Here is a 16,170-nt window from a genome sequence, read left to right as displayed (position 1 = left end):
TTAGACATCCACAGAGAAAGAGGGGCATAAAGGAGAACAAGACCGTATTTGTAAAATAATAGTATTTTTTAGAAATATTCAAAATGAATGAAAAAGAAATGATGGGAAAGGAAGACAAAATTTGGGTCCTAAAGTGGATAATATTAAGATCGTGTTGCATGTGACATTGGTGAACACACACATGCAATGGAAGTAGCAGTGTCGCTACTGTGTGTGTTGCCTTGTGCTTGCACTCTTTTCCATCCCAAATTTTTGCATGACCAATAACTTGATCTTGACCTTGGCACATGAACTTGTTTACACACCAGACCTTTCCTCGTCAACTTGGAGTTTTGTTGTAATAGCACATATGAATTGAGTTGAGTTAAACAATTAAAGTGTATTTCATTTTTATTTATTTAATAAAACTTCTTAAATTAGGATTTGATTAAAAAATACATTAAATATTTTTTTATTTATATTTTAAATAACAAATTAATAACTTGTTTATTTTTGTTTTTATTTTGAACTTTTAAAAATTATATTTTAAAATAATTTAAAAACTGTTTTTAAAGAAATGAAAATAAAACTTGTCTGTTAAATTAGTTTTTATTTTTAGATAAGAAAATAAAAAAAAAACTTGATTGATAAATTTGTTTTTAAAAAAAATTAAAAATAAAAAAAACTATTAAAATGAACATATCTATACATATATGAAAAATTATTAAAATATTAAAATCTAATTGACATTGAATTTGACAATATTTTTTATGAAGTAATATTTGTAATTTATATATAATTTAATAAATTATGAAAATTGTAAAATATAAATTAATATTAAACTAAAATATAAAATGATTAATTTTAAAATTAAGATAATTTTTAATAAATAATATAAATAGATAATATCATTAAAGAAATAAATGAATGACAATTGTACACTAAAACAAGTGAATATATATATTAAAAATATTATCAGCTATTTTAAAAAGAGAAATAAAATATTAAAATCAAAATACTCTAAAGACTTTTTTAAATTTTTAAAAATTAAAAATAAAAATAATTTTTAAAAACTTAAATTGATGAATAAATTTTTATAATTTATTATTTTTAAAAATAAAAAAGTATATTTAAAAAGAGAAACAATATGATATTAGTATTTTATTTATTTGAGCTATATATATATTATTTAAATAAGTCTTTGTTGAATTGATTTGCAATAAAAAATTGTATGTCTTTGCTTATGAAAAAAATATTTAAATTTATTTATTATTTTGAATAAATTAAATTTAAATTTCAAAATTTTAAAATATGACATTTAAATTTGAATTGTTTATCAATTAATTGTTATTATTTATTTATTTTTCAAAATATTTTTAATTTTTGACAAGTTAACCCATGGTATATTGTACGTTAGAAATCTTTATGTAATATATAAATAATTGAATTTAGATTTTTTATTTAGGTAGTCAACTTGTAGTAATTTAATTTATTTTTTTTACATTAGTTTGTACCAACAAAATTCTTCTTTCATCATCATTATTCCAAATAAGACTACGCCAATTTGTTTTACTTTTTGTTCTTCTCTTTCTTATATGATTAGGTAGTATTTTTTTAAGTTCAGTACAGTACCTAAATAGAGTCTAAATAACTCCATTTAGGGATAGGTGATGTAAATAGAGTAAATCATTCCATGGGTCATGTAAGTCAACAATTTTGATTTTTTTTTATTAAAAATTCATCCAAAATCAATTTTGAATTTAATTTAGTATGTTGTGTTAGTATACAGTGTATACCAACATAATATTCCACTACCTTAAAAAAAGTAATAATAATGTGAATTATTAATTTAAAAAATATAAAATAAATGACAGGTGCAAATGTTAGCTTTGATACATTTTATAATATTAAATTCAAATGTCTTTATCAATATTTATAATTGTATCTATGAAAAAATAAAAAACTTTATGATTCAAATAAACTTGGTTTTTAATTGATTTTAAAAATAAAATAATAAATATTATTAATTATTAATTAATTAAGTGAAAGTTTCAATTTCAAATACAAGAATAATAAAATTTTAAATTTTAAAAAATAGGTCATTGTTTAAGGGATTTCTCCTTTTTTATATATATAAAGAGATAATTTACGATCGACAAGGACAAATTCCCAAAGGACTGCTTGTAACTACACGAGGCTGTGTTATGAATGATTGAAGTTCAGCATTGAAATTGACATGACACCATAATGAAGGGAAAGAAGACTCTTTTGGATGTGTGTTTCACAACACAGTTGCTATTGATGGAAGAAAAACAGAGGAAATGAAGTTACCTTTGGAACAATGGTGTGGAGGTTAGGTGCGGCCCATGTGCAAGGATAATGAACAAGTAAACAGAAAATTATATTCAACTAATAAATGTCTCTTGCACTTAAAGGAATCTCTTAAACTAGACAAATTAAATTTAAAACCTAAATATATATATTATTACTTTTGTATACTGAAATTTTCATTTGCTCCTAAATAAACTTTAAATTAATGAATAGCAGTAGATTGCAATATTTTTGGTAAAATTTTAACTTTATTGCAAGAAATTGGCCTGAACAAGACCACTGCCCCTCACCACTAGCTGCATGCTTGCAGCTTTCCAAACACACTATTACCACTGTGAAAGAGTTGCAAATAATGAAGCAGTTACATATACATGGTGGAATTTATAGAAATAAAGTAACAACATGTTTTGATTATTTATGGAAAGATTTTGATGATCAGATAGCAATAAGGTTTGGCGTTTCAAATTTTTATGGAAAACTACTAAAATGAGAGGACATTAGGACTTACAAAACCATATGTAGCTACTTGGTATTACAAAGTTGATAAGTTGGCTGCAGCTTAGAACAAATTATTGTCTTTTAAATTATAGTGACACAATGATTATTACAATTGATGAAATGATATCTTCAATTATTTTCAAGCTTAATAATATCGAATAAAAATAATTCTAGTTTCTACCATTGTCTCTCAATTCTCTCTGTTTACATCATTACACAATTTTCTAGTTTCGTCCTCTTTCTCATGTACCATCAACCTTATATCATTTTCTTTCCCATCATTTTTTATATAATCAATTTGTCACACTCAGATAACTCTTATTTTAGTCTAAAATCGGTCAAGTCCAATTATCTCCTCCTATATATAGTCTTGCATAAGATTGTATACGTTCCCAACTTTCATGGCAAATTGCTATCCATCAGTGCCATATTGCAAAATTCTTATTATTCAATTATTTATCTGATTCATCTTTACTGATCCATGACTTGCAACAGTTGAAGATGATCAGCAAAGGTAAGCTGAATGAATGAAGACCTTTACTTCCTTGACACTTTCAAGCTTGTTGCAAGAAAGATAAAACAAACTAGCTTTATTATTGATTAGAAAATGCGAAATGTAATCAATTCTAATAATTTAATAAAATCTTATTATTGGTTTTTGAGTGAATGCCAAAAATGAAAAATAGGAAGCCTGATCTCCTAAAGCACTGGAGGAACACATGTCATTTGTGGGTTCGAGTAAGAAGTGTATATTTTGCACAAATAAGCTGCATGAGTTGTGTGGCTGTGTAAGAAGTGTTTTTTATGCACAAATAAATGCCCTGCATGTCATGCAGTTTTATTTATCACCACTTTGTTCTCTTCCTTGTGCTGTATTCAGTTGAATGCTTAACTTCTGCATAAGATCTTTGTTCTGCTCATAGTGGTTGGTGCTGATTGCTAAATGTTGGGGGTCTTCTAGAAAGGAACTGACAAACATTGAATGCCAAAATTAAGGTCAATGCTTGCTGGGCAAAAAAATATTATAAAATATCAAATAAAATGACAAACATTGAAGCTCAATATGGACTAGAGTGGTCCATTTTTTAAAACGGATGTGGGCTAATCCAAACCTAATGCATCAACAGGAAAGTTAAAGTAGAATGTTCCAGAATTTATTCCCCAAAATATAATGGCCCAGTGGCATAGCACACAAGCTTTTGATTATTTATAAAATAATGTTTATTATTTTTTATTTACACTTCAAAATTTTCCTCTCGTTTAATATGTCAAATATTAAAAATAAAAATAAAAATCAATAAGCAGAAGAGATAATGTAAACAAGATGCTTGGACTTGATTGATGGTATTTATCTCAACTATCCCTGACGCAATGTCAAGTGTGAACGACAAATGTAGGTGTTCCTCTTGTATATATTAAGCTTATCTCATTGAACAAGAATATATATATGCTAGCTTGTGACAAAGAATGAAGGGCCAGATTTCTAATATGATTTATTACTAAATTGTACCCCCACTTCAGCTAACTAAACACACGTCGTTTGTACCCACAGAGAAAAGGCCAAAACAGATGTTGAGCCAAGGCATGATGTGTGTAGTATATGGCAGTGGATTTCACATTATTTTTAGTTTCCAACTCTTTTTTTAAATAAGATTATCAAGAATAAAAGTTTTCAAATAATTATAAATATTTTAATTAAAATACCTTGAAAACTCTCAACTCTAATGCCAGTGTGCCCAACCCATGTACTGACTTTTGCGTAGGATCTCATTCTTATTTGATAATGAAATTCTCACTCACCAATCTTTTTCTACGCTCTTGAAAAGTTATTGTATATTTAAATTGACATTTAAATATTTATGAATTTATGTTTACTTTAATATTATTAATTATAATTTTATATTAAATTTAAGTTTATAGAATTTTTAAATTTTTTCTATTTGACCAATAGCATAAACAGCTTTCATTCATCGTTTCAATGGATTATAGAAAAAGCTAAGAATATTTATTTATTTTAATTATTATAACACTAACACTAACACTAACACTAACACTAGTATCACTTGAGCTTTTCCCAAACTCCTCCACATCACCAAGCACTATTTTGGGACCCCACTTTACACGTATGAGAATACTACCTTCAAATTTCTTATTGCATTATTAGTTGATTTGGCCTAAAGACAACAAAAGCCTGCATAGCATAGGGATAGTAGCAGCAGATAAAGTGGAAACCACATAGACTCCATCGCCATTTAATCGTCCATAATATGATATGTCATCCATTTTTTAAAGAGAAAGAAAGAGAGTTTGAAATGAAGATCGAAGCAGTAGGCTTGATACTTAAATTCAATGTTAAAAAATAAAAAATAAAAAATTAACCACTTTTTAAAAATTATTTTACCAACAATAAACATATCAATTAAAATATTGTTTCGGAAATCATTTATAATTATTTTATTACATTTGATATTGATGTAGGAAATTTGAACATTGATTAAAGTAATTATGAAAATTAAAAATCTCATTTAATTGAAAAAAAATTATAAATATAAATATAAAAAATAGCATATCAATATATTATCCATGGGCTGCACCTATAAAAAAAGGAATGGAATCCAAGTGTAAATGCAGCATAAGCAGCACATGCTAAATTGAGAATATAGAATATTCCCTTAACTAGTGGCAGTGGATTTCACGCGTGGGCAACGCAATTTAATTACCCTCGAATATTCGCTCCAGTGATCTCATGTTTCACGACATAAACCAATCACACCCTCTTTAAACCCTCCGATTATATGACTCCTCGAATGTTCATCACATCCAACGGTTCTAATGAGATTTAATTTCCGTTAGGAAATAACAATAAAAATGTATTCCATCGGAATTGGAATTTAAACCTTTGTTTATGGGTTCGTTAGGCTTCACGTTCACGCTCAGCATTCACTACAAATACCATCTTTCCATTGAATGCAACTAAGACACGATTCTGAGAGCCGACAGCCAATAAGAATCTGATTCTCGGAAAACAGAGACTAAATATTTGGGGACATTGGGAATTTGTACATTCTCATTGATTGTTCCTATAATGGCTGGAATTGTTGTGGTTTTCGACTTCGACAAGACCATCATCGACTGTGATAGTGATAATTGGGTTGTTGACGAATTGGGCTTCAACGATTTGTTCAATCAGCTCCATCCCACCATGCCGTGGAACACTCTCATGGTAAGATTTTCATTTGCTCAGGATGTGTTTCTGCATGCAATACCATAATTCATTAGTTTTCTCCTTTCGGAAAATGTTAGGTTTGGTCGTTTTGAAAGATGTTAGATGACAAACAATTAAAAATATAAAATTTACTAAAAAAATGTGTATCACTCCGACAATTCAAATGCTATGTTTTTTAATAAAAAATTACTATTTTTAAATGTTTAAATTAACGATACAATGAATATTTTCCTTCTCATTATGGGATTTTTTGAAGAATGTTTCATTTATATCTTACTATCTATCTGCATTGTGTCAATGACATAAACACCTTAGGTTTTTATTTTTGGGTTTGGGTTTATAGGATAGGATGATGATGGAGCTTCATTTGCATGGAAAAACCAATGAGGAGATTGAGCAAGTTCTGCAGAGGATTCCTATACATCCCAGAGTAATCCCTTCCATTAAAGGTGCCCATGCTTTAGGGTATGCATTTCTTTCCTTTATTTTGTTTTATTTCATTTTCCTATAGATAAAGTATAGTCTTTTTTCTTAAAAGTTTTTTTACTTTTAAAAATAATTTTGGGGTGGAAGAAATATATGGTGGCATTTGTGATTTTCAGGTGTGATTTGAGGATTGTAAGCGATGCAAACACGTTCTTCATCGAGACAATTTTGAAGCACTTAGGAATAAGGGAATGTTTCTCAGAGATTAACACTAACCCAGGTTATTTTAATGAAGAGGGAAGGCTAAGAATTTTGTCATACCATGACTCCAAAAAGTCTCCCCATGGCTGCTGCCTCTGCCCTCCGAATATGTGCAAGGTCTATATATTTCATACATCCTTTACTTATTACCATTAAAATATCTTTTCAGTAAAAATTATCTTGAATTAAAAAAAGAGTAATTTTTACAATACTTTTAAAAATGAAGAAATATTTTGTATACGTAAAATAATCATAACTATTAATAAATATTTAAAAAAATTATAAATATTCTTTAATATTTTGGTATAAAAAAATATTTAATATCACAATTTAGAGTACTGTATCAAATATCTTAAAAAAATTGTAAAAATTTACCTCAGATTGATTCAAATTCAATGATCATATGATATATAACAGCACGAATTTCTAGAAATTTTCATGTCCATGTGCCAAACTTTTTCGTACCAAAACCCATGATTCATGGATAATTTGTAGATTCATGCATAATTTGTAGCAATCTCTTCACACTAAATAAAAAAACTCAATATGGGTGCTCACTCGAGTCAATGAGTTTGCCTTTACTGAAAAAAAAAAAAAAGGGCTGACCAATAAACACCTTTGGATGTTTCTTACGTCTCTGATTTGTGCCCTCTATTTATTTAATGATTTTGATCAATATTAAAGATATATAAAAAAAAGCGTAACAACAAACTTTTTGAGGCCATTGTTATCTATGATGGTAAAAAAAATAAAAATAAAAATGATTAATGAAGATTTTTAAAGTGATTACAAGATTACTTTATAGTATATTTGGTTAATTCTATTAAATTTTTTTTTCCCATTACAGGGTCTAATCATAGATAAAATCCAAGACTCAATACTATGTTCAGGAGAAAAGAAGAGGTTCATCTATCTTGGGGATGGTAGTGCGGACTACTGCCCGAGCTTGAGGCTCAAAGACCTTGACTTTGTTATGCCAAGAAAGGACTTTCCGGTGTGGGACTTAATATGCAAAGACCCTTTGCATATTAAAGCTGAAATTCATGAATGGAGCGACGGAGAAGAGCTAGAACGAACTTTGCTGCACCTAATCAACAAAATTTCTTTGGAAGAAAGTGCTCAGTTTATTTCAGCCGATTGCAAGCTTCAAACTATATCTGCCTCTGCTCATGAAGCTTTTCCTCAAGCTCTACCAGTTCGGCAAAGATAACCATTTAATATCTTTGGAAATGTAACATGCCTCAAAGCTAGTTTTTTTCCTTCTTTTCTTCTCTCTCTTGCACCTGAATTGAAGTTCCTAAAGTTTTCAATATTAAACACAAACATCAGTTCGCTCCAAATTCTTAATGTTGTTCTCTTTAGCATATATGCCTCTAAACTCTATTTATATTGGCTTAGTATTAGTGAATAACCACTATGTCGATTTGGTGAATAGAGAGAAGAAAAACAAATTGACATTAAAAAACAAAAAGTTTTTAAAAAATTAATTCAAATTTCAAAATCTCTAGATTCATGTTTTTTCACCGAATAAATAAAATATAAGCATGAAAAGCCCACACATGTATAATCTGATATTTAAATGCTGATAATTTGCGAAGAGCTCATTGCTCTTTATAAGGATGGGCTAGCTTTCTGCACAAGTACAGCCTTATTGAATTTTTTTTATGATTGCAAGATAGATGGACCGAGGGGCCAAACGGCCCAGGCCCAAGAATCAGATTCAATAGAACTGGCCCGGACACACAGGAGCAAATCTAGGCTGAATACAGAGAATGGACAAAAATGAAGCACTGAGAGAAACAGAAACACCTCTTAAATTATGGACCTAATTAATCTTTATTTGGGTATTAATAAATTTATCAATTATAAAAGGGTTTCTTGACAGTGGAAAGAGAAAATTTATATCGCATCATATCATATAAACAACAAAAAGCACATAATAGTAGCATGAGCGCTAACCATTGGTTGAAGGCCCTTTAGCCATCAATAATTATATTTAACTCGTGGATATAATCTTGTCACGTCTCTAACATTTTAATGAATGACTGAAACATTGATTTTTATTTGATTATGACCTTTTTCAACTAAACAGCTTTTTTTTCATTACATATATTCTCTAATATAATTACTTTTGCTAGATTATTTGTTGATTGGTTGGTTGGTTGCTAGAATGTTTGGGTTCCTAATCAAAGAAGAGGATAAGGGGAGGTGGTATTAGTCAAACGGGTTTGTGAATAGACATGTGCAAACTAAGTTTTATTCCAATTGGAAAAAAAATTATAATCCTCTTCTTTTAGATTATGTTTGGATATAGAGAAAAATAAAAATAAAAGAAGTATGAAAGAAAAAAAAAGTAAAATTGAGTTGTATTTTTTTTTTTATCTGTATAGAAAAGTAAAAAGAAAAAGTAAATTTTATAGATATTGATGCCTTAGTATCCACACTTTGAAACAAGTCTAAAAGGGTAATATTGGAAAAATAAAAATGGAGAATATGTTCTAAATCTTTTGATAGAAGGCGAAACTTATTTTACGAGATTCTCTACATTTTCTTATATCGCTCATTTGTTTCTTAACATTTTAAATGATAAAGGTTTAACTTATTCACTCTGATTTTCTCTTACCCACTTATCTTAAGTCTTTTTTCCTTTCAAAACAAAGTATTTGTTCTATCTCTTAACTTGCTCTTAGAAGCTTTATTTGTTTATTTTATCAAAACTGAATTAAACTAGTTAAAATATATTTTATATTATATAAACGAACCGAACAAACATAAAGTTTTGAATGAAACCAAGCAAACTTGAGTGTCTAAATCAAATAAATCCGATTGGTTAAAATCAATAATTAAGCCTTCGAAATGAAATAATAATTATTCATTAAATAATATTCTTTGTAAAATATAATGCTTGTTATTCCTTTTTTTGAAGCCTCAGTGCAAAAGATATTTGTTATCTTAAAATCCTTGGAATTGAAATAATGAAAAGTATAATATTTATTCAATCAGCATTGTAATACTCATTGGAATCCAAAAATCCCATCTATCATGATGATAGCTTACTTGCCTATAAATACCCTCTGTTTGTTCTATGGTCACATTCATATGCATTTGCATGCTCACACATATCTAATCACCTCAACATTAGCTTTTGTGCATTTAATGGCTGGGATGGTAGTGATTTTTGACTTTGACTCAACAATCATTGAGTGTGATAGTGATAATTGGGTACTTGATGAGTTTGGTTTAACTGAAGAGTTCTATCAGCTTCTTCCTAGCATGCCTTGGAATCCCCTCATGGTTTTTTTTCCCTTCCCTTTCTTTCTTCAGATACAATGTTCTTCTCCTACCTTATTTCTTTCCTGATAGGAAAATTATTTATGTTTGTCCGAAAATTTTACAGGATAGAATGATGAATGAACTTCATTCACAAGGAAAAACCATTGAAAACATTGTACAGGTTCTTAATAGAACTCCAATGCATCCCCACATTGTTCCAGCCATTAAGGCAGCATATTCTCTTGGGTACATCTCTCTCTCACACATACTATTTTTACACTCCCTTTATTACTTGTACGATAACCCTAGAAGGGAGAAAGGTGAATAAATGGAAGAGAAAACAGTTTAAAATTAAATTAAGGGGTTATTTGATTTAAGAAGATGTCTTCTATTTGTTTTTTTTTACCTTTACTTTTAATTATAAAAATATTACAACTTATTGCTTTACTTTTTATTTTAAAGATTTATAAATAGAATAATGGAATTGAAACAATAATTTTCAATGATAGGGTTGAAAATATTTCCTCAAATTAAATGGTTGCTATATAATTATCATGCATGGGTTTGTAATGAAATTTAATTTCCTTCTCTCCAATAATTTTCTTTCTTCTCCCTCCCAAATAAACTCATTCATGTGATCAGATAGTTAGCATGTGCCGTTTTATACTTCGGTTTCCTTAATGAAGATGTTAACGCCTGTGATGGGGCTGTCTGCTTTAGGTGTGAGTTGAAGATTGTGAGCGACGCAAATATTTTCTTTATTGAAACAATATTGAAGTATCATGGGGTGCGGAATTGTTTCTCAGAGGTCATTGCAAATCCTAGTTATGTTGATGAAGAAGGGAGGCTCAGAATTTGCCCCTACCATGATTATCTCAAATCTTCTCATGGATGTAATCTTTGTCCACCAAACATGTGCAAGGCAACTGCACTAGCTCTTACTATCTCTTTATTTACGGCCATATACATTAATATCACATTTAATTATGCACTTTATGAACTATATAGATCTATATTTAATTTACTGATTCTATATTTTGTTGATGAGCAATTTTGGGTCAGTTTTTCTTTTAACAATATATTTAATTTATTGAATTATTGCACTGTCTTTGTCATTGAACACACGTCAGGCACCACTTTTCTTGTCTATGTCATATATGCCATAATTCAAGGGATCTTGAAAGCAAAAAGACAAAATTATGTTTCATGAACCATGAGCATAATAGAACACATTCTATAATAAGCAAATAACTTTTCACCAAAAATCACTGATTAATTTTTATCAATATTTCTTGCAAAAGTTCAATTTTTTTAAACTTTTTTTTTATTGACATTTTCCTTCTATGGACATTTTTGACTTGTAGGGATTGGTCATAGAAAGTATCCAAAATTCACTTGGTGCCGAAGGAAAGAAGAAATTCATTTATCTTGGAGATGGAAATGGAGACTTTTGCCCTAGTTTGAAGCTCAAAGATGGAGATTATTTGATGCCTAGAATGAACTTTCCATTGTGTGATTTAGTATCTAAAAACTCTAATCTCATAAAGGCAGAGGTACATGCATGGAGAGACGGGGAAGAGCTTGAGCATGTTCTTCTCCATATTATCAACAAAGCTATTGGTGAAGGAAACAGCACTAGTAGTTCTATTCCAACAATATCAGTTGATTGCAAGTCGGGGCCAATTTCAATTGATGCTCATATACCTTTTCCTAAGGCCCTCCCAGTTCCTCAATAACTAGTAACAAAAATTGCTAAGGAACTATTATATTTCTACTGGCTTGTCAACTATATGCACTGCAACTTTCTTAGCTTTTGCAAAAAAAATGTATGAGGCTTTGACCTAGTTATTATTGGTAATAAAATAACAAATGAAGCCTATTGTTTTGAATAAAAGCATAAAAGTGATATATCTTGGTTTCAATTGTCAAGTTCGAACTTTGGTCGTTTAACAAGCATTTCATGTGAGTTATTAAGTTGGGTAGAATTAAACACTGTTAACTCACATTAATATGTAATCTTATTATGAAAGTGAAGATATCAAGCACTCAATATTAAATGTATGCTTCGGCAATTGTTGGAGTCACTTTCGAGCATGGTATATTTTGCAAGAAATAAGGCATGGTCAATGGCTCACAATGTTCGTGCAAATGCAAGCTGCATAAATTAGACGAAGATAATTCATTTTAATAACTAATGGAAGCTGTAGAAATTCTACAGCATAAATATGATCAGAATTAATTTGAAGGCATGCATTGTCATGCAAATGTCTCTTATTTACTCACGGTAATTGTTTTATTTTACCCCTGACTTTATAAAAGAAAACTAAATTTAATTGTGGGTAAAGTTGAGGTCGATTTTTTCTCAATATATAAATAGAAAAAAATAAAAATAAAAATAAAAATAAAAATAAATCGTTTAATTCACCCCTATATTGATAATAACTAATCCTAATGATAATTAAATTATTTGTACTAACAATATGATTTAGTTTATATATTTTTCATGTTTATAAAGTTATAATCCCTTATTTTATGTATTATTTAATTTAAAATATATTTAATATATGATTTATTCCAACTATGAGTTTCAGAAAAATTAAGAAATGGACAAGGATGGGTTCCCTTGATCCTGAAAAGAGTGACATTGAGTATCATTTATCTCCAAATAGGTATAAACTTAAAGAGGATGAGTTAAGGACAGAGAGTAGACGTAGAAAGTAAAAATCATATCCATTAACATCTGTTTATTTCAGCACAACTTTGATAGAGAGAATCTAATTTTCTTGAATTCGGGAACTGCAAGTTTTCCGCAATGTATAATTTAGAGGGGTGGGTAGGTTTCAAAATATAGTTTCCTACTTCAAAACCCAACCCTACCTCTTAATAACTATATTATACTTCAAAATAAATTTTATTCTTCTTGAGAGATATTTAATTATTTTTTTTATTTTAAAATATACACTGTCATAATCTATTTTTATTGTTTGGCATTCCCGCCAAACATATATGCTTACGTTTTATTTGATTGGAATAAGAAAAATATAAAAAAAATGAAATTTTCATTAAAAAAAATTGAAGTCTTTTACTACACAAATATTTTTAGCTCTTTCTCTATTATTTTTTAAAAGGAAAGACAAAAAATAAGGATGTATAAAAAAGACATTTTCTTTCCTCCATTTCTATTAACAAATAAATCATTATAATAAACAAAGTGAGCTAGGAAGTGCTTCCCTTTGCAATTCTCTTGATTTGAGACAAGCAAACAATCTTTTTGAGGCAGTCAAGTCAAGATTGTGGTCAATATTTAACTAAAAATTCGACCTCACTTTTTCCCTATCACCATGCCCGTCCATTATCATGAATTTTGTCACTTTCTATGCTTTCCCACAAAAATATTGAAATTGGTTTGAGTAGTTGTTTAAAGTAGACATGCAATTGAATCAAGAAAAGTTATGTGCCTCTATGCAAATGCATCAATTTACCTTATATGCTTACCGTGCCATGCACTAAACCTCCTTTTTTCTTGCTTTTCTACAGAATGCAGGTGTGGTTGGATCTCACCTAAGAAAAGAGAAAGCAAGAAATTAGTGCTGCATGATTGGGTATTGCTTAGTTTTTTAAGAAATAATAATTTTTAAACTTATTACAAAAGTTAATAACAATTTTTAAAAATATAATTTTGTTATTACATAAAACTTTTAGACGATCCATTAAATAAATTATGTCTTACTTTTTATTTATCAAAATCTACATAAAATATATCTAATAACAATAATAATGTATTGTTACTATTTTTCTCTGTTTTAAAAGCTGTAAAAAAAAAATATCTGCCACTCAATGCTTCTCCTTTATTGTCCAAATATTTCATTCTATGCTATTCCTTCAAAAAACTTTTTTCTAATGAAATTAATACACGTTTGTTTTAATTCTTTTGCAGATAACCACTATAATATATTTCCGCAATAACTATTTTATAATTAAAACACAATGAACTTGTTGTGGTTGCAATTTCTAACAGGTAGCATAGAATGCGTCAAAAGGTGAATTGCATAAATACTTTGTCATCTATCATTGTGCAAGATGCTTCCTCATTAATCAGCACCAAAAGCTTTAAAAAACCAATTTAATATCCCACCATTAGACTATAATACCGACATTAATTTTCTCAAAATATATTTTTTTTAAATATTTTTTTTCCACTTTCCCTCTCTTTCATTTATATAAACACTATTTTATATCGTAATGCCAAAGACAAAATCAGCAGTAGTTTCTTCCGTTCTTTTTTTTGGGTCAAAATTTGGGTCATTCAAACAAAGGAAACAGAAACAGGCCCAAGTAGCCTATGCTATATGCATAGTTTGGGTTCCTCCGTCCGATTCAAATTAAAGTTCGGCCAAAGCAAAAGTTCTAATTGATGTTCTGAAATTTAAAGCCCAGTAGTTTTGTCATCTCTGAAAGATCTTGTATGCCATATGTGGGACGATGTGTATTGACGTGTGGGTGCTTCTCTTTCCTCGTTTTAGGTTCACATGCATGCTCCACAAGATGTAAATTTATTGAAGTCAAGAATATTCAAAGTATGATAGAACTCTTTCAGTAATTTTTCTTTTCTATACATGACTCAAACTGAAGATGTTACTTAAGAGAAGTTAAACATGTACTACCTAGTTAATTAATTTGCTTATTTTGTTCTAATAAAGAAATGTATTTAGTGCACTTTAGCTCCTTGTTCAATGACCAATTGGATACATTAAGAATGGCTCCTTAAATGATCAACAAAAAAGGGGCTCCTTAAAAGAAACCTGCATTATTTTTTAAAACAGCAATAACATGAAGAATGAATGCAACCAAAATTTAGTGGAAAAGTAAAAAAGAACAATCAGGTTGGTTAAGGGACATTAGTCAACATGTTCGATGTGTTTGTTCAGAGAAATGTTTTTGTGGTAGCACCTGAGTCTGCAGCAAATTCACACAGTACATAATAGGAGAATGAGGTCTAAAGCAAAAATTAAACCCCCAAAAGAAAAAAAGAGAGGAAAAGGATATACCATATTTAGATGTCATAATGGAGTGGAATCAGAATATTTTATAATTATAATAAACAGACAAGGTTTGATGTCAAGTACTGAGTTTACAGTTTGTAAAGAGATGGGCAAAATGTTGGATGTTCATGGCCACAATTATGACATGGTTCTTCTCACTTTCTAGTTTCCATGGAATCATTAAGCTCAGAATGGTGACAGACACAAAGCAATATGCAATGCTGGTAGCAATAAAGGCCCTCCTGTGGGGGCTGACCCAATCCCCTCTCCTCTTTTCATAGAACAAGGTAAAACATGGGGATGTACCTTAGCCACCTTGCATGGTAGAAATTGCATGTGGGCACAAATTCCAAGTGCCCCACCCCATCATGGCTTGCATTATTGAGCCTGTGAAGCACTTGAGCACAAACTGTTAAGCCTGGATTTTCTTTCTTTTTTGAGTTGTTGGATTTTGTATAAGTAGGTTTGTGGCTTAAAAGATGATTGGCAATAATCCTTGAGCTGTCTAGTACAGTTGTAGGACCATTGCATTTGCATGTGAGTTTTTGCTCATGGCTCAACGGATAAGATATCTCTCACAATCCTACTCCTAACACACACACACCCTCTCCCTCACTCTACTGCTCCACCTTTTTTATTTCATGCCCCCCTTCAAGGGTATTGCCTAATTTAGAAAAAGCATAATACTAGAATGAGCTAGCATGGAATGTTTTTACTAATTAAACGGTAGCTTTGGAGTATTAATCACTAGCATGTTAGCCACCAATTGAACCAAAAATTACTGCTTTTGTTGGTATTGGTATTAAAATAAAAAGTCATGATTGAAAGCATCATTGCTAATACACTTAAATGTGATCATTTCTGGTCATAGACCATATCTGAAAGCCACTTTACACCTTAATTAGTCTGAGTCGAGTTGTGTAAATTCGCTTAAAATGACAGTTTTTCTTTACTTAATTTTCCTCTTAATTACACAAGAGATGAACTTGAGCCGAAACAATCATACTCTTTCACTTGGATCATCAGGCATTGGTAAATATGAAACTGATATTGCAATAATGTCAAACTACTTATGACCAATAATAATAATTCTTCATGATTATATTCTTGATCTTTACAACGTTAAAGATGGTC

General features: G+C 29.6%; 2 protein-coding genes across 2 annotated transcripts; both read left to right on the top strand.

The window, feature by feature from the left end:
- The first annotated feature begins 5,893 nt into the window (after positions 1-5,893).
- LOC113856002 (inorganic pyrophosphatase 2-like) lies at positions 5,894-7,931 on the top strand. Its single transcript, XM_027487628.1, has 4 exons — positions 5,894-6,031; positions 6,378-6,499; positions 6,637-6,838; positions 7,569-7,931. Exons 1-4 carry the CDS (start codon positions 5,894-5,896, stop codon positions 7,929-7,931), a joined length of 825 nt encoding a protein of 274 aa, XP_027343429.1.
- A 1,946-nt stretch (positions 7,932-9,877) lies between these two features.
- Positions 9,878-11,730, top strand: LOC113855452 (inorganic pyrophosphatase 2-like). Its single transcript, XM_027487096.1, has 4 exons — positions 9,878-10,015; positions 10,119-10,240; positions 10,715-10,916; positions 11,359-11,730. The coding sequence occupies exons 1-4, from the start codon at positions 9,878-9,880 to the stop codon at positions 11,728-11,730; spliced, it is 834 nt and encodes a 277-aa protein (XP_027342897.1).
- The last annotated feature ends 4,440 nt before the right edge of the window (positions 11,731-16,170 follow it).

This window comes from Abrus precatorius, unplaced genomic scaffold (genome assembly GCF_003935025.1).
Source record: "Abrus precatorius isolate BTA unplaced genomic scaffold, Abrus_2018 Scaffold11, whole genome shotgun sequence".
Lineage (NCBI taxonomy): Eukaryota > Viridiplantae > Streptophyta > Magnoliopsida > Fabales > Fabaceae > Abrus > Abrus precatorius.
This window is presented reverse-complemented; position numbering and strand designations above follow the sequence as displayed.